We start from the raw sequence: 25,857 nt of genomic DNA, 5'->3' as shown, positions 1-25,857 counted from the left end.
ATAGGCCTATAGTTATTTGGTTTCTTTTTGTCACCTTTTTTGAATATGGGAGTAACGTTAGCTAGCTTCCATTCTCTTGGGACATCTCCGGATATGATGGATTTCTTGAAAATAATTTCTAATGGAACAACAATCTCATTTTTCATTTCCTTTAAGATTCTTGGATGCCAACCGTCAGGCCCTGGTGTTTTATTAACTTTGAGTTTGTCTATACACCTTTTAATTGTTTCTTTTGTTATATTTACCGTAGTGAGTAAGTTTACCCCAGACTTTTCACAGGTTTCAGTTTGGAATTCACTTTGAGGTGTTTCGTTTACGAATACCGAGCTAAAATAATTGTTTAAGAGATTACACATTCCTTCATTTGAATATTCAAGTTGACCGTCAGCAGATAATAGTGGACCAATGTGATTCCTAACAACCTTTTTATCTCTAATGTAACTATAGAATTCTTTGGGATTCTCTTTGGATTTCTCAGCGATGTTCATTTCGTATTGTCGTTTTCTTTTTCTTATTGTCTTTTTTAAATCTCTCTGTATTGATACATAACTTTCATAGTCATTAGATGCACCCGAGCACTTATATTTCTTATAAGCCTGTCTCTTTTTAGCAATACTTTTTTCAGTTTCTTTGTCGAGCCACTTTGGGCGAGCCTGATTTGGGGGACGTCTGTCCTTAAAAGGAATGTAAGTTTGAATCATCTTAGTGAGCGTATTTTGAAATATTTCCCACATCTGATCTACAGGCCTTTCGTTTAATTTTTCCTCCCAATCTGTAAGCTGAAGCTCCTGACGTAGTTCTATGAACTGAGCTTTACTGAAATCGGGTATTTTAGAAGCACAAGTATCTATTCTAAAATTGTTTAGGAGTTTGAATCTGACTAAGTTGTGATCGCTATTTGCAACAGATTCACCGACTTCTACATCAGTTGCCATGCTTTCGCGGCTAGTGATCAATAAATCGAGTAAGTTTCCATATCTTGTGGGCTCTTTTACATGCTGAATTAAGTAATTGTCACCAAGAAAATCAATCAAGCGACTACCTATATGGCCATGTTCAAGGGTCATCCAATCAATGTCAGTAAAATTGAAATCACCCATTATCAATAAATCCCGGTTGCAGAAACTAGACAGTTCTTGAAATAACAGTTTGTCGTCTGCTAATGATAATGTCTTTGGCCTATATATTACACCTATATTCATTTTTTGTCCATTTGTTTGGGTTAACTCAACCCACAAACTGTCATATGCATCCTATTTCACTTTCTCTAAAACACAAGCATGAACATTGTTTTTAACGTACAATAGAACACCCCCACCTTTCTTGTGGTTTCTATCCTGATGAAAGTGTTTAAATCCCGCAATATTAAATTCAGCTTCGAACTCTGTACCATTTAACCATGTCTCAGTTATTCCTATCATATCGAGATTTTCGCTTTTGACATACGCCTGTATTTCTTGAAATTTGTTCCTAATACTACGAGCATTAAAGTACATAGTTTTAAGAAACTCCTGATTATTTCTTTTTGACACATTTTGAGTTTCAATATCATGTCTTATATTATCATTTTGTTTTTTATTTATGCCTTGCTCTATATTATTATTATTTGGTCCTTCATTGACATTCAATGCCTCATTAACATTTCTCCTATCAAAATTAACATTTCCCCCATCACGGACATCTGGTCGATTACGGTCATCCGATCTATTTTGTACATTTTGTCCCCCTACGTCACCGTGATTCACGCCGGCCTCCCGTCGTTCAGTGACATTATGTCCGGCATCCCTTTCTAAAATTATATTTTGTCCTCCAGTGACATTATATCCTACCGTGATATTTTTTCCTCCACTATAATTACATCCCATCGTGATCTTTTGTCTTCCACTGTCATTACATCCTATCTTGATATTTTGGCCTTCATTGACATTCTGTCCGGTATCTCTTCCTAAAATTATATTTTGTTCTTCACTGACATTATATCCTACCGTGATATTTTCTCCTCCATTATCATTACATCCTATCGTGATATTTTGTCCACCACTATCATTATTTCCCATCGTGATCTTTTGTCCTCCACTGTCATTACATCCCATTGTGACATTTTGTCCTAAGACATTACATCCTAATGTGTCATTTCGTCCTCTAGCGATATTACATCCTATCATGATATTTTGGCCTTCATTGACATTCTGTCCGGTATCCCTTCCTAAAATTACATTTTGGCCTTCAATGACATTATATCCTACCGTGATATTTTCTCCTCCATTATCATTACATCCTATCGTGATATTTTGTTCTCCTTTATCATTACTTCCCATCGTGATCTTTTGTCCTCCACTGTCATTATATCCCATTGCGACATTTTGTCCTATGACATTATATCCTAATGTGACATTTCGTCCTCTAGCGAAATTATATCCTAAAATTATATTTTGTCCTATACTGGTACATTGTTCTACATTAATGCTATACTCTACACTGTTTTCCCACTGTTTTACAAGGACCGTGTGACTGTCATCATGTGTGGCAATGCTGCAGGTTTTATGCTTAAGCCAGGCCTTATTTATAAAGCCAAAAATCCACGGGCATTAAAAAACAAAATTAAGGCTCTGCTGCCTGTGTACTGGATGCATAACTCCAAGACCTGGATAATAAAAGCTCTGACCCTCGAATGGTTCCTCCATTGCTTCATTCCCCAGGGGAAGCTGTATCTGGCTGAAAAGGGCCTCCTCTTTAAGGCCCTTCTCCTGATGGAATGTGCAGGAGGCCATGCAACGGACCTGCAATATGACGGGGTGCAGATAGAGTTTCTGCTCCCGAACACCATATCTCTAATTCAGCCGATGGATCAAGGTGTCATTCATGCCTTTAACCCCTTCCATACGGTGCCGCCTATGTAGGCGTCATGAGGAGCAAGTGGATTCGCGACGCTGCCATATCAGCGTCTTGATTATATTTATTGTAGTCGCCCCTGTGTTTTTACATTCTCTCAAATGTGCCCTGAATCCCATTCTCTGTGGTTTTCAAAATTCGCGGGTGAAAGAGAGAACGATCGATATAAGCGGTGACTATATTTTATGATGCGAGTATTATTATGACATGTCGTACGGCTGGCATTGGCTGCTGCCCGCGAGATTTAAGTCTGGAGTGAAGTGGTTAACTCCTTCCATACAGTGCCGCATACGTAGGCGGCATGAGGAGCAAGTGGATATGCGAGGCTGCCATATCGGCGTCTTGATTATATTTATTGTAGTTGCCCCTGCGTAATGACATACTCTCTAAACTGTCTTCATCACATTTTCTATGGTTATCAAAATTCACGGGTGAAAGAGAGAACGATCGATATAAGCGGTGACTATATTTTATGATGCGAGTATTATTACGACACATCGTACGTCTGGCAGCTAATGCTGCCCACGAGATTTTGGCCCGTACTGAAGAGGTTAAGGCACTTGTACATTTACTCCATGATGGAGGGCCTCATTTCAGCAGTTGACAACAACAATGAAGAATTCACCTTGAAAGCATACTGGCCTAGTTACGACATTGCCTCATGTTTGTCTAATATCCAGCAAGGACATGAAAAGTGAGACCATAAATTCTAGCTGGAAGATATTATGGCCAAACGTGGTGCACAACTATCCAAGCTTCACTCCTGACAAAGTTCATCACTCAGCAGTGGAGAAGGCGGTGAGGCTGCCTCACATCATAAGGGATGAAGGATTTGTCGACATGACGGAAGATGTCAGTGCTCTTATCGATTGCCACTCGGACCCACTGACAGATGAAGACCTCCTTGAGATGACAAAGTCTGCAAGTGAGGAAGAAAATGAAGAGGAAGGTGAAGAAGAAACTGAAAAGAGTGGCCTTACCCTGGAGAACCTGCAACAATTGTGCAACATGGCAAGGGCAATGCAATGATTTGCACTAGACATTGATGACAATATGGTTCGAGCTGTCGAGTTTAGCAATTGTGTTGATGGGGTTATGTCCTTGTATAGGGGAATTTTGAAGCAAAAGAAAAAACAAAGACAATCAACTACCCATCACCATGTTTTTCTCCAAGGTAAAAACCCCAGCTACACCATCAGCACCTCCAGCAGAATAGTCTCCGAGTGAACCTAAAGCCTCTCCTCTGCCACCAACACAAGTCTCTTTGCCTCTCTCAGAAAGCAATATTGATGAATGTTAATTACTGTATAATAAATGTTAATTACTGTATAAGGTTTTATAATTAAAGATTCAAGTAAATATGTGTACTGTTGTAATCTTTGTCTCAAATATGTAAAGTATAAATACTGTTTACATATCTTAAACATTCTGGTACACACATACACAAAAATTCCTAGGGGAGGGGGGCAAATCCTACTTCGCTGTTTTTCACCTTTCGCAGGGGGTTCTGGTCCCCATTAATTGTGAAAAACGAGGGATCACTGTATAGGGATGTGTGTGCTGTGGGGGTGAGCAGCAACACTCATCAGGTAATCAGCTAGTTGGGGTAATTCTACAAACTTTGTGAGTTGTTCCACAGGAGTTCTGCTGACCAGGTGCACAAGCACATTTGTGACTTCATCATGGACTACAAACTATAGCAGAGCGAACACCAAATTCTGTGTAAAACTTGGCAAACCTACAATGGAGATCTCTGACATGATTCATCATGTATATGGCAATGAAGTAATAAGATATGCAAGATGTTCCAAGAGACAATTTGCAGAATGTCAGTGGAAGATGACACGAGGTCACAACAACTTTCCATGAGTTCAACCCCTGAAAATGTTAGAACAACTCTACAACTTATGCATGAGGATCACTGGATATCTTTTAAGGTTATTGCTGCTATCACTAGCATGCTGTACAAAACTGTACATGCAATCCCAACATCTGATTCAAACATGTACCACATTGTTACAAGTTCATGCCTAGGCTTCTGGCCCCCAAAGAGAAGTAGCACCAGGCCAGTCTCCCAAGACCTCCACCAGCATTCCTTGAATGACCCAACTTTTACATCTAAAGTCATCACTGGGGACATAACTATCTGTATATCCTAATCTATTTTCTTTCTACAACAGCCTTTTAGCCACTTTAAAATATAATTAAAAAAAAAAAATAATAATAATAATAATAAAAAAAAAAAATCGATCAACCATAACCAAACCTATCATTATACACCTGAGTATTAACTTCAACAGCCACATGCCTCTGCTACCTATAACCCTTAAACACTACTGTACAATGGCACCTACATAGGTGTCATGAGGTGTGAGTAGGTACACGAGGATGCCAGTATTGGCGTCTTGATTATATTTTTTGTACTTGTACATGAGTTATCCCCAGATTATGTGAACTGGTTTGATCACGTTTTCTGTATTTATCATTACTTAGAGTAAAAGAGAATGCATAATACAGCAATGACTATATTTTATAATGTGAGTGGTACAATGTACAGATAGTCATCATCTTACGACCTATGCGACTTACGACTGATTGACTTTACGACCACGAGATAGTGCAATAATATTTAACATTTAATAGAGTAATAGAATTGCAATGTTATGCCTGGCAGTGCAGTACAATTACTCCGCACGCCGCAAGATGCGAGTACGATAGTTTTGGCAGGCTGCCAGCAGCGTCAGCATCCCAGCCAGCTAAATATTCTTTCATTTTGTGTGAAGTAAAATGTTTCCTAATTTTGCATTTCATTTTGTATATGTTTTGCAATTAATCAAATGTAACAGTAAAACATTTTTTATGCCTAGGCTAGTTTGTTGTCGATAACAATATGTTCGGTGCAGTACGTAAACGAAAAGAATGTGTTTTGAAATAAAAAAAATCCTAATTTTGCCTTGCATTTTGTATTTTTATATGTTTTTGCAAATAATAAAATTTAACTAATTTTTTTTATGCCTAGTCTGTTGTCGATAACAATATGTTCAGTACAGCATTTTGTATTTTTATGTTTTGCGATTAATAAAATGTAACAGTAAACTTCGTTTATGCCTAGTCTGTTGACGATAACAATATTTTCAGTACAGTACGTAAACGAAAAGAATGTGTTTTGAAATTAAAAAATTCCTAATTTTGCCTTGCAATGATTTTAATTTAACCAACAAAAAAGTGTTTGTAGGTCAAAGTTGACAGGACTTTATTCAGTATGCGTAGGCCTAGGCTATTTTTCCTAACGAAATCTATAAAAAAAGTTAATGAATATTAAATAACGTAGCTCAAAGATAATAAGATTTTATTCAGTATGCATACGTTTCCTAAAGAAAGCCTGATGATAAAATAATAAAAAGGTAAATACAGTATTAAATATCGTAGGTCAAAGATGATTGTATTTTATTCAGTATGCTTAGGCCCAGGCTACGTTTCCCAAAGAAAATCAGATAAGATTATAATATACAACATAGTTCAAACATGCTAAGATTATTTCAATATGCTAAATATAATATACAATATATATATATACAGTAACAAAAATAATATTTAAAAGGTAATGTATATATATATACACAGATGCTCCTCAACTTATGTTTTACTTACGTTCCGAACGGCCGAACGTAATGTGAAAATGAACGCAAGTTGTTACTGTACGTTCCAGTAATGTATGACCGTTCATACTGTACTATACATCCATAAATTCTATTACCATATCATATAAAACACCCCTAAATCATTAATTATAAACATAACATTGTAAATAATAACATTAATTTCAAATAAATTAAATTCAAGCAACATAAAGTGAGGAGGAGGAGGCAAGGCACGTTAAGTTCACTGTTTGTGCCATGTAAACAATGGACGCAGCGTCATGCGTAAATAGCGTTTGAATGTCTCGTACTATGGAGAGCGCGCTAAACTAAAATATTTTGTTTAAAAATCATAGAACTAGTTATCAAATAATAAATGGTGCATCAAAATATGACTTTTATTGGTAATTGTGTTACTTATAAAATATTATACCCCAAAAGATATGTTTTTACGGTGTAGAAAAAATTCTACGCTAAAGTTTCAGCTTTCTTTTAGCACCAGGGCTGCCGTTTTGTAGAATTTTGTACCACAACATAGTAAAATAGTGGCATGTGGCAACTACACAAGGACATTAGGAAATTTTTTCTACATATCAGCAGGCTAAAAACATTCAAAAACTCAAACTTTTGTTTAAAAATCATAGAAGTTATCAAATAATAAATGGTACATCAAAATATGACTTTTATTGGTAATTGTATTACTTATAAAATATTATACCCCAAAAGATACGTTTTTATGGTGTAGAAAAAATTCTATGCTAAAGTTTCAGTTTTCTTTTAGCGATAATAATATATAAAAAATTATATCTTACTGAATATGATAGGGCATGGGGGCCTTATATACATTAAAAAAAAAAAAAAAAAAAAAAAAAAAAAAAAAAAAAAAAAAAAAAAAAAAAAAAAAAAAAAAAAAAAAAAAAAAAAAAAAAAAAAAAAAAACTAGAACCAACATTTTGTCAAAGTTTGACAAGTATATCTTGCTATGAAAGTCTGCACACACCCGAGAAAAATGTATGCCCCGGTATGGCAACACTCCCATTCTACACGGCAGTGTAGAAAACGCGGCAACCCTGGCCGCCACCACTGTCCCGCGTGCATACCTTCCGATATTTACAGTGTACGTAATAAAAAATACAGTACAGTACACTGTATGTACAGTACATTTACATGCCTGTATTACAGTTATTATTACAGAATTATTAGTATTATAGTATTATTATTACAGTATTGTTATTATTACAGTGTTAGAGTATTATTCTTATGTGTTTCTATGCCATATCATACATTACCTACACGTATACCTCTACGAAAATCTACGGGTGTCAGGGCGACATTTTCGATTACAGGACTTTTGGCATGACCGGACTGCCCTTCCCCCCAATTAGTCCGGGCTTTCGAGGTTCAACTGTATATAAAGTCTGACTTGCGTCCAGATCGACTTATGACCTGTCTGTCAGAACCGAACTCGGTCGTAAGTCAACGACTACCTGTATTGTATATATGGCAGCTGATGCTGTGCATGACAATTTGACTCGTACTGAAGTGGTTAATGTACAGAAATAAATCTATATTTTTATGAATGCCATGCACCCCAAAACAGCCAATTCCTTCAAGACACTTAACATTCATAACTTAACATTAATTTAATCACTCACCAGAAGAAAATGATAGGGCAGTCAAGTGTGGCTGAGAAGTTGAAAGCAGCATGTGCATCACCCTCACTGGAAGTGCCTTCACCAAAGTAGCAAATAACACACAAACCCTTCTGAGCACGTTTTAGGGAATATGCTGTTCCTACCGCTGAAGTAGAAAAGAGAATCTCATTCCAATACATTGCATTTAATCAACTGAAAAACTAAGAAATTTACATAAAAAATTCATCTTCTCAAGGTAATAATGGTGAATGTAGTGGTGTTGGGGATATCAATGCAAGTAGGGGATAAGCCAATGGATGTAGTAGGGAGGTTTGGGATGCCAGATAAGAATCGTGGAGAGATGTTGGAGATGTGTTTAGAAAGGAAGTTGATGACTGATTTGATTCTGTTTAATGTAACTGAATTCCCCATATCAGGAGGCTATGACAGTGCCCTTTACAGAGGACTTTGTATGATCCATGCCCTTGGTCCAACTTGCTAGTGGCAGGGTTTGAACTGCCTTCACCTTAACCTCTTCACTCCGGGGCACATCGCACGTCTGGCAGCATTAGCTGCCCGATGTGTGATGTTGCGTCATAATAATTGTATTATAAAAAATAAAGTCAGTGCTCAATCGTTCATTCTCTTTCACCCGTGTATTTTAATAACCATAGAAAATATGATGAAGCCAGTTTAGAGAGAATGGAGGTTAAGTAGGTTACGACTACAATAAATATAATCAAGATGCCGACGTCGGCATCATCGAGTACCCACTTGCTCCTCATGCTGCCTACGTAGGCGTCACCTCCACCACAAGTACATACATACACCAAAGTTTTTTTTTTTTTTTCCTTACAAGGAAGGTAGCCAAAAAACAAAGGCATAAAAACCACTCCCACCCATTCCATACCTACCACACTCCACTCCCCTCCACCCTCTTATCTTGGCACCTCCTGGATGATGGGTCATCCCTGCATCTTGTCCACTGCCCTGGGTCAGAAGCAGTCTCGCAAGACACAGCAAATCCACAGCAAGGCCACTTCACCAAATCAGCGACGCCCCCTCTCCTTCCCCTCCACCACAAGTAGCAACACTTTAACCTCTTCACTCCAGGCCAAAATCTCGCGGGCAGCATTAGCTGCCAGACGTGCAATGTTGCGTCATAATACTCGCATTATAAAAAATAAAGTTACAGCTGTATTAATTGTTTTCTCTTTCACCCATGAATTTTGATAACCATAGAAAATATGATGAAGCCAGTTTACAGAGTATGGGGGTCACGCAGGTACAACTACAATAAATATAATGAAGACGCCGACGTCGGCATCCTCGTGTACCCACTTGCTCCTCATGAGGCCTACGTAGGCATCACCGTATGGAAGGGGTTAACACACTCAACCAGTGAGTATCCTAGTTAATGACAGCAAGCAGTATTTAAGAAGAAAGCCAAGCTTAAGTATACATGAGAAAGGGTGGTGGATAAAAGTGTAGTTGATAGACATCAATGGACTATGTGGTGGTATCCAAGGGAAGGATAGGAAGAGTTCTAGACATTTATAATATTAGGGAAGAGGGGAGGAGTGTCAGATCACTTTTTGGTAGATGTGAAAGTTAGATTGGAGGAAAAGTGGAGGAAAAATGTGGGAGGTAGAGAGGTGCTGAGAGCAAACTGAATGAGAAGGAAAAGGACAAAGAACACTAGGAGAAACTGAGACAAAAATAGGAGGTGGTGAGGTACAGCAAATAGTATTTAAGAAGAAAGCCAAGCATAAGTATACATGGGAAAGGGTGGTGGATAAAAGTGTGGTTGATTTGAATTTAATTTAATTGAATTGAATTTTCACATTGAATGAGAATCAGACAAGAAACAATGGTCTCAAACTGTCCGGAAATAGATTCAATTTGGAAGTAGGTAAAAACAACTTTGCCAACTGTGTAGTAAATGAATGGAATAAACTTCCTCCACAGGTAGTGCAATGTAGTTCAGTTCGAAGCTTTAAGAATCAGTTAGATAAATACCTAAGATGCTGTAATGATTATAATTTATCTTATATTATTTGTTTTTGTTTTGTTATCATTTGTCTGTCTGATTTTCATTTATTATTAGTTATATGTCAATTTATTATTATTTACTATTTACCTGTTTGTTTATTATTTAACTATACCTATGCATTTATGTATTTTATTTGTTATTTACATTATTATAGTTTTTATTTATTGTTTTATTATTATGATTTTTTTGTTCGCATCCGACCTAGATATGGATCAAAAGGTCTCCTGTCGGCATGCTCCACCTTTGTAATCCTTTGATAGACATCAATGGACTATGTGGTTGTATCCAAGGGAAGACTAGGAAGAGTTCTAGACATTTATACTATTAGGGAAGAGGGGAGGAGTGTCATATCACTTTTTGGTATATGTGAAAGTTAGATTGGAGGAAAAAAGGAGGAGAAGGGTGGGAGGTAGAGAGGTGCTGAGAGCAAATTGAATGAGAAGGAAAAGGACAAAGAACACTAGGAGAAACTGAGACAAAAATAGGTGGTGAGGGACAGGGGGAAGTAGGGATAGAAAAAGAATGGGCATCTTTGGAAGGAGAAGTGACAAAGTGTGCAAAGATAGTATGTGAAATGAAGAGGATGGGAAGGAATAAATGGGAGAGTAGTGAATGGCAGGATGAAGAAAATGTTGGTAGTACATACATAAATATACTAAGGGTTTTTTCCCTCTTACAAGGGAGGTAAGCCACAGTGTCAAAAGGTATATTCCACTCCCACCTATTTCATCCTCACCCACTCCACTTCCATTCACCACCACTCTCTCTCTCCCTCTTTTCTTGGCTCCTGGATGATGGGTCATCCCTGCATCTTGCCTACTGCTCTAAGTCAGAAGCAATGCAGCAAGACACATCCACAGCAAGACCACTTCATTTAATCGTCTACCCTCTCTCCATCCCCTCATGCAGAAAAGGAGAAGACAGGGAGAAATCTCTTTGGGCTGCATCAAAATATCATTCACACATAACCACTCCCTAAAACCCCATCCCCCCACCCATTCATCACAGCATCATCCATATATAACCATTCTCCACGCAACCATATATTCTGTCTTCTCCCTTCCTCAACAGACATTCCCCTCTTGCTCAATGCCTATCCTATCCTTGATTGCCCCCTCATGTTCACTCCATCCACCTCTGCCTTCCACACTTCTTTCACTAATCTTTCTTTACTCATTCTTTCCATGTGTCCAAACCATCCCAATACTCTTTCCTCAATTCTATCTCCTTACTCTCTCTCCACCCCCACTCTCCTCTTCACCTCCTTGTTTCTCACTCTATCCAACCTAGTAAACCCTACCATACTTCTCAGTCATATCATGTGAAACACATTTAAGCTCTTCTTTTATGTTCCATGTTTCTGCCCCATACAGTGCTGTAAGCACAACCACTTCATACAATCTCCTCTTAGCATCAATTCACAAATGTTTATTTCTCATTACACTTTTTAATCTACATTCTACCTCCTCCACCTCCACTCCTCCCTTTCCTGCCACATGCACCTCCAAATATCTGAAACTATCCATATCCTCCAGCCTCTCTACTATAATATTCACTCCCAACATGCTCAACTTGCCAACTCTAATCACCTTATGTTTATCCACATTTACCTTCAACTTCCTCCTTTTGCACACCTTCCCAAACTCTCCTTTTTGCCTCATTTAAGCAGTAATCTGCTTGAATTAGAAAGAAAAGGAGTACAAGAAGCTGAGAGAAGTGTGGGAGGGAGAGAGGGATTGAGTAGAGCTATGAGAGGAGGAGGAATGGGGATGGTTCAAGGAGAGTATCATAAGGTGTGAAAGATGGTGTGTGGAATAGGAGGGTAGGAGGAAATAGAAGAAAGGGTAGTGAATGTTGGGATGAGGAAACAAAGAAGGTTGTAGAAGAGAAGCAAGCATTCACAGATTGGTTATAAAATAGAATGAGAGAATCATATGAGAGGTACAAAGAAAAGAGACGTATAAGATAAAGAAGGCAAACAGGAGAGATGTGAAATGGGATATGAGTATGACAAAATTTTGAAAGAAATAAAAAGATGTTTTGGAAAGATATTAAGATGAAGAGGAGGCAAATTAAGTAGAGAAGAAAAGGTAAAAGGTGCAGATGGAGAGATGATAATGGAAGTGACAGCAGAAAGATGAAGATAGGCAGAGTATTTTCGGGAGTTGCTAAATGTGAAGGAGAGGAAGGGAAAGGTAGCTGCAGTGGGAAGCAATCAGAAAATGAGAGTGATAAGTGAGGAAAATGGAAGAGAAATAAGGAAAGATGAGGTGAAGGCAGTTAAGATGATGACAGCAGGTAAAGCACCTGGGTTGGATGGGTGTCATGCAGAATGTCTGAAAAAAGGGAGGTACAGTGATGGTGGACTGGCTAGTGAGGTTATTTAATGTTTGTTTAAAAGGGGGTAGAGTGCCAGAGGACTGGAGGAGTGCATGTATAGTTCCACTTTACAAGGCAAAGTGGGACAAGTGTGTGTAGTAGTTTCATAGGGGTCAGTTTGTTAAGTGTAGTTGGGAAGGTTTATGGGAGGGTTCTGATTGAGAGGATTAGGAAAGAGTTATTGGTGAGGAACAGTGTGGGCTTAGGACAGGTAGGGGTTGTATAGATCAGATTTTTGTGGTAAGGTAGATATGTGAGAAAGCTTTAGGAAAAGGTAAGGATGTTTTTATGGCCTTTATGGACTTGAAAAAGGCTTAAGACAGGAAGGCACTATGGAAGGTGTTGCAGATATATGGGATAGAAGAAATGCTGTTAAGAGAAGTCAAGAGCCTTTATGTGAGTAGTAGAGCTTTTGTTAGAATCAGAAATGGAGAAAGTGAATGGTTTGAAGTAAAGGTGGGACTTTGCCAGGGATGTGTCATGTTGCCTTGGCTATTAAATTTATACATGGAGGGAGTGGTGCAAGAGGTAAACACAAGGGTAATGGGTCGGGGATTGGAGATGTTAAAGAAATTAGAGAAAAGTGGGAGATAAGCCAGTTGCTATTTGCTGATGACACTGCGCTTGCGGCAGGATCAGAGGAGGGATTATGGAAGTTAGTGACACAGTATTAAGAGAGACTGGAGGAAGTGGATAGTTTTAGATACTTGGGTGCAAATGTGGCAGGAAAGGGAGGTGTGGTGGTGGAGATAGAATGTAGATTGAGAAAAGTAAATGCCTTGGGGGTTTAAAAAGTGTAATGAGAAATAGATATTTGGGAATGAATGCAAAGAGAAGAGAGTATGAAGGAGTGACTGTTCATATGGGAAGTAACAATGTGAGTAGGGTGAGATCAGAAGAACTTGTTCAGAATTACAAGGGCCTTCTTCAGGAGATGATGGAGTGTGGGAGCCGTCACATAGTCTGTGGGATCCTTCCAAGGATCTACACTGGCACATGTTCAAATAGTAGAGCCATAGGGATCAATGAGAGGATATTACGATTGTGCACGCAACTGGGATACCACTTTCTTGATCCTTGGTATCTCTTTTCCAGAAGTCATGACCTTTATGCTTCTGATGGGATCCACCTTACTCGCAGAGGCAAAGATGTTCTTACAAACCTCACTGTGGGAGTTTGTAATGAACTAGTTCCTTTTTTGGGTCATGAACTCAAAGTGAAGGGGAAATAGAGTGTATTGGGGAAAACAGAGTAGGGTATAGTAATAATGTAGAGCAATATATCAGTGTAGGACAAAATATCATTTTAGGATATAATGTCGGTAGAGGACGAAATATTACACAAGGATGTAATGTCAAAGGACAAAATATCACTATGGGATATATTAATAGTGGACAAAATATCACAATGGGATATAGTGATAGTGGAGGAAAAAATATCACGATGGTATGCAATGATAGTAGAGGATAAAATATCATGGTAGGATATAATGTCAGTGGAGGACAGAATATTATTTTAGGAAAAGATGATGGACAGAACATCAATGAACAACAGGTGGCTTGTATGGAATGCGATGACGTAGTGGGGCAAAGTGTACATAAGAGATCAAATGACCAAGAAATACAGGCATATGTCAAAAGTGAAAATCTCGATATGATAGGAATAACCAAGACATGGTTAAATGGAAAAGAGTTTGAAGCTGAATTTAATATTGTGGGATTTAAACACTTTCATCAGGATACATACATATACCAAAGGCTTTTTCCCCCTTACAAGGGAGGTAGCCAAAAAAAGGCATAAAACCATTCCCACCCATTCCATCCCTACTACACTCCCTGTTAACTTGGCACCTCCTGGATGACTGGTCATCCCTGCATCTTGTCCACTGCCCTGGATCAGAGGCAGTGTCGCAAGACACAATACATCCACAGCAAGGCCGCTTCATTAAATCAGTGACCCCCCCTCTCTGTCCCCTCATGCAGAAAAGGAGATGACGGGGAGAAATCCCTTCGGGCTGCATCAAATTTTTCTCACACATACTACCTCACCCCCCATCCCCCACCCATTCCACCACATGCATCACATCATCATCCATATACAACCATTCTCCATTCACCCGTCTTCTGTCCTCTCCTGTCCTTCCTCAACAGAAATTCTCCTCTTCCCCAAAGCCCCTTCCACCCCATCCATACATCTCACCCTAGGTCGCCCCCTCATGTTCACTCCCTCCACATCTGCCTTCCATACCTCTTTTACTAGTCTTTCTTCACTTATTCTTTCCATGTGTCCAAACCATCCCAATACTCTTTCATCAGGATAGAAACCACCAGAAAGGTGGGGATGTTCTGTTATACGTTAAAAGCAATGTCCATGTCTGTGTTTTAGAGAAAGTATAACAGGATGCATATGCTAGTTTTTGGGTAGAATTAACCCAAACAAATGGACAAAAAATGAATGTAGGTGTAATATATAGGCCAAAAACATTATCATTAGCAGATGACAAACTGTTGTTTCAAGAACTGTCTAGTTTCTGCAACCGAGACTTATTGATAATGGGTGATTTCAATTTTACTGACATTGATTGGATGACCCTTGAACATGACCATATAGGTAGTCACTTGATAGATTTTCTCGGTGACAATTACTTAGTTCAGCACATAAAAAACCCACAAGACATGGAAACTTACTTGATCTATTGATCACTAGCCGTGAAAGCATGATAGCTGATGTGGAGGTTGGTGAAACTATTGCAAATAGCGACCACAACTTAGATTCAAACTGCTAAAATGTCTATTCCTCATTACACTCTTAAATCCACCAAGGCATTTACTCGCTTCTCTCAATCTACATTCTACCTCCACCTTCACTCCACCTTTTCCTGCCACATTTGCACCCAAGTATCTAAAACTATCCACTTCCTCCAGTTGCTCTCCCTTAATGCTCACTTCCAGTCTACTGGCACTTTCACCCCTTGTACATCTCATCACCTTACTTTTACCCACATTTATCTTTAGCTTTCTTCTATCACATACACTCCCAAACTCTGCCACCAACTTCCACAATCCCTCCTCTGATCCTGCCACAAGCTCAGTGTCGTCTGCAAACAACAGCTGGCTCACCTCCCACTTTTCTCCATTTTCTTTAATATCTCCATTACCTGACCCACTACCCTTGCATTTACCTCTCGCACCACCCCATCCATGCATAAGTTGAACAGCCAGGGCGACATAACGCATCCTTGACGAAGTCCCACCTTTACCTCAAACCATTCACTCTCTCCATTTCTAATCCTGACACAAGCTCTACTACTCTCATAAAAACTCTTGACAGCTCCCAGAAGCTTTCCTCCTATCTCGTATATCTGCATAACCTCCCACAGTGCCTTTCTGTCTACCCTATCATAAGCCTTTTCCAGATCCATAAAAGCCAAAAAACATCCTTCCCCTTTCCTATAGTTTTCTCACATATCACAAAGATCTGATCTACACAACCTCTACCTGTCCTAAATCCACACTGCTCCTCACCAATTACTCCTCCTGTTCCTCTCCTAATCCTCTCAATCAAGATCCTCCCATAAGCCTTCCCAACTACACTTAAGCTAATCCCTCTGAAACTACTACATTCACACTTGTCCCCTTTTCCCTTGTAAAGAGGAGATATACAGGCACTCCTCCAGTCCTCCGGCACTCTACCCTCTCTCCAGCAAACATTAACCACTTCACTATGGGACTTAAATCTCGCGGGCAGCAGCCAATGCCAGCCGTACGACGTGTCGTAATAATACTCGCATCATAAAATATAGTCACAGCTTATATCGATCGTCCTCTCTTTCACCCGTGAATTTTGAAAACCACAGAGAATGGGATTCAGAGCAGATCAGGGAGGATGTAAAAACACAGGGGGGACTACAATAAATATAATCAAGACGCCGATATGGCAGCAACGCGAATCCACTTGCTCCTCATGACGCCTACGTGTGCGGCACCGTATGGAAGGGGTTAAATAACCTCACCAGACCAGTCCACCATCACTGTACCTCCCTTTTTCAGACATTCTGCATGGCATCCATCCAGACCAGGTGCCTTACCTGCTTTCATCATCTTAACAACTGCCTTCACTTCATCCTTCCTTATTTCTCCTCCATTCTCCTCACTCATCACTCATTTTCTTAGCATTTCCCACTGCAGCTATCTTTCCCTCCCTATCCTCCACATTTAGCAACTCCCAAAAATATTCTGCCCATCTCTTCCATTATCATCTCTCCATCTGACCTTTTACCTTTTCTTCTCTATTTGATTCGCCTCCTCTTCCTCTCTTAATTTCTTTCCAAAACATCTTTTTATTACTTTAAATTTTTTTTGTCATACTCTTACCCCATTTCACATCTGCTCTCCTCTTTGCCTCCTTTACCTTTTGCTTTATTTCTTTTATTTTCATTGTACCTCTCATATGACTCCCTCGTCCTATTTTGTAACCAAACTGTGAAAGCTCGCTTCTTCTCTTCTACAACCTTCTTTGTTTCCTCATCCCACCATTCACTACCCTTTCTTCTATTTCCTCCTGTCCTTCTTGTTCCACACCATCCTTGCACACTTTATGACTCCCTCCTTGAACCATCCCCATTCCTCCTCCACACCTAGCTCTACTCTATCCTTCACTGCCTCCCACTCCTTCAGCTTCTTTTCGTACTCCTTCTCCTTTTCCTTTTCATTCAAAGAGTGCACTCTAAGAACCTCCCTACCTTTTGTCCCTTTCCTCTTTCTCCATCCATCCTCCACTCTCAACTTACCTTCCACCAAAAAATGATCTGATATTCCCCCACCCTCTCCCCTTAGCACATATACATCCTTAACTCTTCCTATCATTACCCTATTTACTACATAATCCATTAACGCTCTATCTACCACCCTTCCATCCACCACCCTCTCCCATGTGTACTTATGCTTGACTTTCTTCCGAAACACTGTATTTGCTATCATCAACTCTCTTTCTAGACACATTTCCACCATCAACTCTCCACTACGATTCTTTCCTGGAACTCCACATTTCCCAACCACTCCATCGATTGGATTATTTCCTACCCTAACATTAAGGACTCCCAGTATTATTACATTGACATTTCTTCCTAAATCCTCTATGCACTCATTTAAATCTATCCAAAAGGCCTCCCTTTCTTCTACACTCTTCTCACTGCCAGGCCCATATGCACTTACAAAGACCCACATCTCCTTTCCCAGTTTCACCTTCATCCACATTATCCTTGAGGAAACCTCCTTCCACTCCACTACCCGTTTACCTATCTCTTCACTTACTAGAATAGCCATCCCTTCCCTCCCTCGCCCTCTCTTCACTCCTGATAACCTCCCACTTACACTCCCAAACTTTCACTCACCCTTCCCTTTCAACTTAGTTTCACTCAAAGCCAACACATCCATATTTCTTCTCACAAACATACTACCTATCTCTTCCCTTTTACTCTCATCTGTACCACATCCACACATATCAAAAGATCCAAACCTTAGGGTGCTGGTCGGAAAACTCCCAGACCCCCTTATGCCTTTACTTTTTCGTTTAGGAATGTCCCCTGTGGGGCTACAAGAAGGATGCCTAGTCCCAATCAGGGTAAATGATGTTATGTTGCTTCATCAATGTTAAGCCTATGAAGATATCAGCAGGAAAGTAAAGTCAGCTATGTAGGTGATCACTGGAATAGCTGGGCACCCATCTTTGAAGCTAATGTCTAGGGATAATTTACCAATGATTGGGAATGGTACTCCTCCATTGCAAAGATTGACGGCAGGGGGTTCCAAAATGGTGACACGTTTTGTTTCAGTGCAGATTTTGTGGACTGTGTACTGGCATGATGTTAACTCAGGATCCCATGTCGAGAAGAATGGGAAGACATGTATGGGATATCCAGGATATGTACCAGTATAATTGAAGATTGAATATCTTGGTATGGAGTAACTGTCCTGGGTGTGCAGAGAGTCTTTATATTCTGTAGTCACAAAGGAGATATATAATGTGAATGCCTTGCAGATGTGTTACGTGAATGTCTAGCAGATGTGTTATGTGAATGTCTAGCAGATGTGTTATGTGAATGTCTAGCAGATGCGTTATGTGAATGTCTAGTAGATGTGTTATGTGAATGTCTAGGAGAGCAATCTGGGGATTCTGGTCTGTGTTGCTTCTGTGTTAGCAGCACATGGCAATGATCACTCGTATGAAAACATGTACCGTGATGATCGCAGTGTCAGTTTGGTTGTGACGGATATCTGTGATAACGCATGTTAATGAGGTGTCCTGGTTTGTGGCAAGTATGTACAAAACATTTGTGTTCTTGTCTTATATGAGGGGGACCGTGTGACTTGGGCTATCGTGTATGTGGGTGCGTTGGGTGCTGACTGGCTCTGTATCTGAGTGATAACTTTGTCCATGCCAGAGAATTTCCAGGAGAATTTGCTTAATGTGATACCAGGTGTGAATATAATTATGCTAGCTTTCTGGAGTGCGTCTGGGTGTAACTGGGAGAGTAGGCGAAAGTATGCCATGAGGGAGACTAGGTGTTCCAATGAAATTTTGTTGTCCAAGACCCAGTCTGAGTTTTTGAGGCTTTCTCTGAGTTCGCTCTTAAATGCTGAAGCTATTTTGACCACTTTTTCTTTAGTAATGTGTGGACCATGATTGTAAGTTTTGCCAAAGAGTATAGGGAGGAAAGTTCTCCAAGTGGCTCAAATGCCGCAAAGGACTCAATTAAATTGTTCTACAAATTGATGATAGGATGTTGTTTCCTCAAATACGTAAGAGTATGACAGAAAATTTTGCAAGTAATAAAAAGATGTTTTGGAAAGAAATTAAGAGAGGAAGAGGAGGCGAATCAAGTAGAGAAGAAAAGGTAAAAGGTGTAGATGGAGAGATGATAATGGAAGAGAAGGCAGTAAGGGGAAGATGGGCAGAGTATTTTAGGGAGTTGCTAAATGTGGAGGATAGGGAGGGAAAGATAGTTGCAGTGGGAAGTGCTAAGAAAATGACCATGATGAGTGAGGAAAATGGAGGAGTAATAAGGAAGGATGAAGTGAAGGCAGTGGTTAAGATGATGAGAGCTGGTAAGGCACCTGGTCTGGATGGATGCCATGCAGAATGTCTAAAAAGAGGAGGTACAGTGATGGTGGACTGGCTGGTGAGGTTATTTAATATTTGCTGGAGAAAGGGTAGAGTGCCAGAGGACTGGAGGAGTGCCTGTATAGTTCCACTTTACAATGGAAAATGGGACAAGTGCGAGTTTAGTAGTTTCAGAGGGATTAGCTTGTTAAGTGTAGTTGGGAAGGCTTATGGGAGGATCTTGAGTGAGAGGATTTAGAGAGGAAAAGAGGGAGTGATTGGTGAGGAGCAGTGTGGATTTAGGACAGGAAGAGGTTGTGTAGATCAGATTTTTGTGGTAAGACAGATATGTGAGAAAACTATAGGAAAAGGTAAGGATGTTTTTGGGGCTTTTATACATACATATACCAAAGGCTTTTTCCCCCTTACAAGGGGGGTAGCCAAAAAGAAAAAGGCATAGAAATCATTCCCACCCATTTCATTTCCCATATATTCCACTCCCCTCCACCCTCCTATCTTGGCACCTCCTGGATGACAGGTCATCCCTGCATCCTGTCCACTGCCCTGGGTCAGAAGCAGTGTTGCAAGACACAGCACATCCACAGCAAGGCCGCTTCATAAATTCGGCGACCCCCCCCCTCTCCGTCCCCTCATGCAGGAAAGGAGAAGACAGGGAGAAATCCCTTCGGGCTGCGTCAAATTTGTTCTCATACATACTTCCTCATCCCCCATCCCCCACCCACTCCCCCTCATGCATCACAGCTTCATCTATACACAACCCTTCTCCATTCACCCCTGTCTTCTGTCCTCTCCCATCCTTCCTCATAAGACATTCCTCTCTTTTGTAAAGCCCCTTTCACCCCATCCATCCATCTCATCCTAGGACGCCCTCTCATATTCACTCCTTCCACCTCCGCCTTCCACACTTCTTTTGCTAATCTTTCTTCACTCATTCTTTACATGTGTCCAAACCATCCTAATACTCTTTCATCAACCCTATCTCCCAGCTCCCTTTCCACCCCTGTTCTCCTCCTCACCTCATTTCTCACTCTATCCAGACTAGTAACCCCTATCATATTTCTTAGACATTTCATCTCAAACACATTCAAACTCCTTCTCTCTTCCTCTTTCATGTTCCATGTTTCTGCCCCATACATTGCTCTTGGCACAATCACTCCTTCATATAACCTCCTCTTAGCATCCATTCCCAGATGTCTATTTCTCATTACACTTTTTAATCCACCAAGGCATTTACTCGCTTCTCTCAATCTACATTCTACCTCCAACCCCACTCCTCCCTTTCCTATCACATTCGCACCCAAGTATCTGAAACTATCCACTTCCTCCAGTTTCTCACCCTTAATGCTCACTTCCAGCCTACTGTCACTCTCTCCCCTTGTACATCTCATCACCTTACTTTTGCCCACATTTATCTTCAGCTTCCTTCTATCACACACCTTCTCAAACTCTGTCACCATCTTCCTCAATCCCTCCTCTGATCCTACTACAAGCGCAGTGTCATCAGCAAACAACAGCTGGCTCACCTCCCACTTTTCTCTATTTTCTTTAATCATCTCCAACCCCTGACCCACCACCCTTGCATTCACCTCTTGCACCACACCATCCATGTAAAGATTGAACAGCCAGGATGACATAACACACCCCTGAGAAAGTCCCACCTTTACTTCAAACCATTCACTCTCTCCATTTCAAATCCTAACGCAAGCTCTACCACTCTCATAAAATCTCTTGACTGCTTTCCTCCTATCCCATATATCTGCAGTACCTCCCACAGTGCCTTCCTGTCTACCCTGTCGTAAGCCTTTTCCAGATCTATAAAAGCCCAAAAAACATCCTTACCTTTTCCTATAGCTCTCTCACATATCTGCCTTACCACAAAAATCTGATCTACACATCCCCTACCTGTCCTAAAACCACACTGTTCCTCACCAATTACTCCCTCTCTTCCTCTCCTAATCCTCTCAATCAAGATCCTCCCATAAGCCTTCCCAACTACACTCAACAAGCTGATCCCTCTGTAACTACTACTCTCACACTTGTCCCCCTTTCCTTTGTAAAGCGGAACTATACAGGCACTCCTCCAGTCCTCCGGCACTCTACCCTCTCTTAGACATGAAATAACCTCACCAGCCAGTCCACCATATCTATACCTCCTTTCTTCAGACATTCTTCAGACACTGGTTCTGTTCCAACTGCTTGGAGGCAGGCAAACTTGTTCCTGTTTTTAACCCCTTCCATACGGTGCCGCACACGTAGGCGTCATGGGGAACGAGTGTATTCGCGAGGCTGCCATATCGGCGTCTTGATTATATTTATTGTAGTCGCCCCTCCATAATGACATTCTTTCTAATTCTTTTGTAATCGCATTTTCTATGGTTATCAAAATTCACGGGTGAAGAGAAAACGATCAATATAAGCGGTGACTATATTTTATGATGCGAGTATTATTACGACACGTCGTACGGCTGGCATTGGCTGCTGCCACCGAGATCTAAGTCCATGACGCCTACGTGTGCGGCACCGTATGGAAGGGGTTAAGAAGGGAGATAGATCGTCTATATGCAACTACAGGCCAATCAGTTTGACATCGGTTATAGGAAAAATGCTTGAATCAATAATAGTAAATAGACTCAGAGAACACATTGAAGGGCATAATTTAATTTGTGTTTCACAGCATGGTTTCTCCAAGGGTAAGTCATGTGTGACTAATCTTCTATCCTTTTACACTAAGGTATATAAGGCAGCAGACAACAATGAAAATTACGATGTTATTTACCTTGACTTTAGCAAAGCGTTCGACAAAGTGCCACACCAGAGACTACTAAATAAAATCAAAGCCCATGGCATAGGAAGAAAAGTGTTAGAATGGATTAGAGCTTGGATTAGTAACAGAAAACAGCGGGTCACCATAAATGAAATAAAATGTAGGTGGGGCAATGTTACTAGCGGGGTCCCCCAGGGCTCGGTTTTGGGTCCCTTGTTGTTCATTATGTATATAAACGACTTAGACGATGGGTTAAATAGTGATGTTAGTAAGTTTGCGGACGACACTAAAATAGGATGCCTAATTAGGTCAGGAGACGACGCCCAGATTCTGCAGGATGACCTTAATAAGCTGTTAACATGGTCGATGAAATGGCAAATGAACTTCAATATCTCTAAGTGTAGCATGTTAAACATAGGGCTACACAACCCCGAAAATAGAAACAACTTAGATAACACGTTTTTAGAAAGATCTGAGTGCGAGAGGGACTTGGGAGTTCTGGTGAGTCCGGACCTTAAAATCAGGAAGCAGTGTATTAGCGCCAGAAATAAAGCTAACAGAGCATTAGGCTTCATTGCTAGAACGATAATGAATAGAAGTGCAGAGGTAATTATTAAACTCTATCTAGCGATAGTTAGACCCATCCTTGACTATGCGGTACAGTTTTGGTCTCCGTCCTACAGAATGGACGTAAATTCACTAGAATCAGTACAGAGAAGAATGACCAAAATGATACAAGGACTCGGAAATTTGCCTTACGAAGAGAGGCTTAGGCACCTAAAATTACACTCTCTGGAAAGACGCAGAGTGCGGGGTGATCTAATAGAAGTGTTCAAGTGGATCAAAGGCTATAACAAGGGTGATGCAAACAAGGTCATCATAATAAAACAACAGGGCAGGACTCGCAGTAATGTGTATAAACTGGACAAATTTAGATTTAAGAAGGAAATAGGCAAGAATTGGTTTACTAATAGGGTGGTCGATGAATGGAATAAACTTAGTAACCATGTAGTTAGCGCTGAAACTATCAGTTGTTTTAAAAAACGATTAGACAACTTTATGGATGGGGATGACAGGTGGTGATGGATATGGAGCTGCCTAGTGTAGGCCTTATGGTCTTTTGCAGTCTCCTTTATTTCTTATGTTCTTATGTTCTGCATGCCATCCATCCAACCCAGGTGCCTTATATAGATCTGGAAAAGGCTTATGACAGGGTAGACAGGAAGGCACTGTGGAAGGTTTTGCAGATATATGGGATAGGAGGAAAGCTTCTAGGAGCTGTCAAGAGTTTTTACGAGAGTAGAGCATGTGTCAGGATTAGAAATGGAGAGAGTGAGTGGTTCGAGGTAAAGGTAGGAATTCGTCAGGGATGCATTATGTGCCCTGGCTGTTCAACTTATACATGGATGGGGTGGTGCAAGAGGTAAATGCAAGGGTGGTGGGGCAGGGATTGGAGATGGTTAAAGAAAATGGAGAAAAGTGGGAGGTGAGCCAGCTGTTGTTTGCGAATGACATTGTGCTTGTAAAAGGATCAGAGGAGGGATTGAGGAAGTTGGTGACAGTTTGGGAGTGTGTGTGAAAGAAGAAAGCTGAAGATAAATGTGGGTAAAAGTAAGGTAATGAGATGTACAAGGGGTGAAAGTGGCAGCAGACTGGAAGTGAGCATTAAGGGAGAGCGACTGGAGGAAGTGGATAGTTTTAGATACTTGGGTGCAAATGTGGCAGGAAAGGGTGGAGTGGAGGTGAAGGTAGAATGTAGATTGAGAGAAGTGAGTAAATGCCTTGGTGGATTAAAAAATGTAATGAGGAATAGATATTTGGGAATGGATGCTAAGAGGAGATTGTATGAAGGAGTGATTGTGCCAATAGCATTGTATGGGGCAGAAACATAGAACATAAGAGAGGAAGGGAGGAGGAGTTTGAATGTGTTTGAGATGAGGTGTCTGAGAAGTATGATAGGGGTTACTAGGCTAAATAGAGTGAGGAATGAGGTGAGGAGGAGAACAGGGGTGGTAAGAGAGTTGGAAGATAGGGTGGATGAAAGAGTATTGGGATGGTTTGGACACATGGAAAGAATGAGTGAAGAAAGACTAGTAAAAGAGGTATGGAAGGCAGATGTGGAGGGAGTGAACAAAAAGGGGCGACCTAGGATGAGATGGATGGATGGGGTGAAAGGAGCTTTGAGGAAGAGGGGAATGTCAGTTGAAGAAGGACGGGAGGGGAGAGGACAGAAGACAGGTGAATGGAGAATGGTTGTATATGGATGATGATGTGATGCATGTGGTGGAATGGATGGGATGGGGGGTGAGAAAAATTTTGACGCAGCCCGAAGGGATTTCTCCCTGTCTTCTCCTTTTCTACATGAGGGGACGGAGAGGGAGGGTCACCGATTTAATGAAGCGGCCTTGCTGTGGATGTGCTGTGTCTTGTGACACTGACTCTGACCCAAGGCAGTGGACAAGATGCAGGGATGACCCATCATCCAGGAGGTGCCAAGATGAGAGGGAGGGTGGAGGGGAGTGAAGTGTATTGGGGGTGGAATGGGTGGGAATGGTTTTTATGCCTTTTTCTTTTTGGCTACCTCCCTTGTAAGGGGGAAAAAGCCTTTGGTATATATATGTATGAATAACATTACCTGCTAATATGTTATTCTTATCTATTTTGGATGTTAAAATGGATATCTTAGTCTTGTCATCTGTGGCATTTCTTTGCATGATCTCTGATTCAACCTCATAGAGGAAATTGTGTACAGGAATGTTTCTGCCATTGAAGAGGGGTAATGTTGTCTCATCCTTGACTATGGTGATAAAGTTTTGTGTTGTCATGGTGTTCAGAGTAGGTGAATCTGAAGAGTTGGTATTAGGAGGAGACATGGTTGGTGTTAGCACAGCGCAGTTTCATGTGCAGGGTCAGTATGTCAAATCAGGGAGGGCTTTGGACAAGTTCATTTACTGAGGAAAAAATGGACTCTTGCTCCTAGGTAAGAATGAGAACAGAGAAATATCCACGTACGCAAAATTATGTCAGAGTGTTTGTAGATGATGGTGCTGCAGTGGGGCAAAATGATGGAAGGATGCACTACTGGACACAGGGAGTAATTAGTGTATTGGTTTGGTGAGTTAAAAAGTATGTAACAAAAATGTGCAGATATGAATTGAGAAAATAAGAGAAATGAAGGAGATCTTGCACAGCTAGATGCGGGGAGTGGGGAGTGTTGGCTTGTAGAAGACGATTGTTGGCTGTTGGTGCAGTGATGTGCAAAATGCAATGCAATGTTGGAGAAGGGTGGTCATCCAATTTGTGTGATGGAGTGGAGGTCGTCCAACTCATACAATGGAGTGGAGGTCGTCCAACTCATGCAATGGTGGAGTAGGA

The 25,857-nt window shown here is 40.6% G+C and overlaps 1 protein-coding gene across 1 annotated transcript in view; it reads right to left on the bottom strand.

Annotated features, from left to right (window-relative positions):
* LOC143041740 (2-oxoisovalerate dehydrogenase subunit alpha, mitochondrial-like) overlaps positions 1-25,857 on the bottom strand; it is a 118,686-nt gene that overhangs the window by 40,884 nt on the left and 51,945 nt on the right. Inside the window, exon 5 of the mRNA XM_076213752.1 lies at positions 8,186-8,330. Within this exon, the coding sequence (XP_076069867.1) occupies positions 8,186-8,330 (145 nt within the window). The remainder of the gene's footprint in view (positions 1-8,185; positions 8,331-25,857) is intronic.

This window comes from Oratosquilla oratoria, chromosome 32 (assembly GCF_046742065.1).
Source record: "Oratosquilla oratoria isolate Oo_2021 chromosome 32, ASM4674206v1, whole genome shotgun sequence".
Classification (NCBI taxonomy): Eukaryota; Metazoa; Arthropoda; class Malacostraca; order Stomatopoda; family Squillidae; genus Oratosquilla; species Oratosquilla oratoria.
This window is presented reverse-complemented; position numbering and strand designations above follow the sequence as displayed.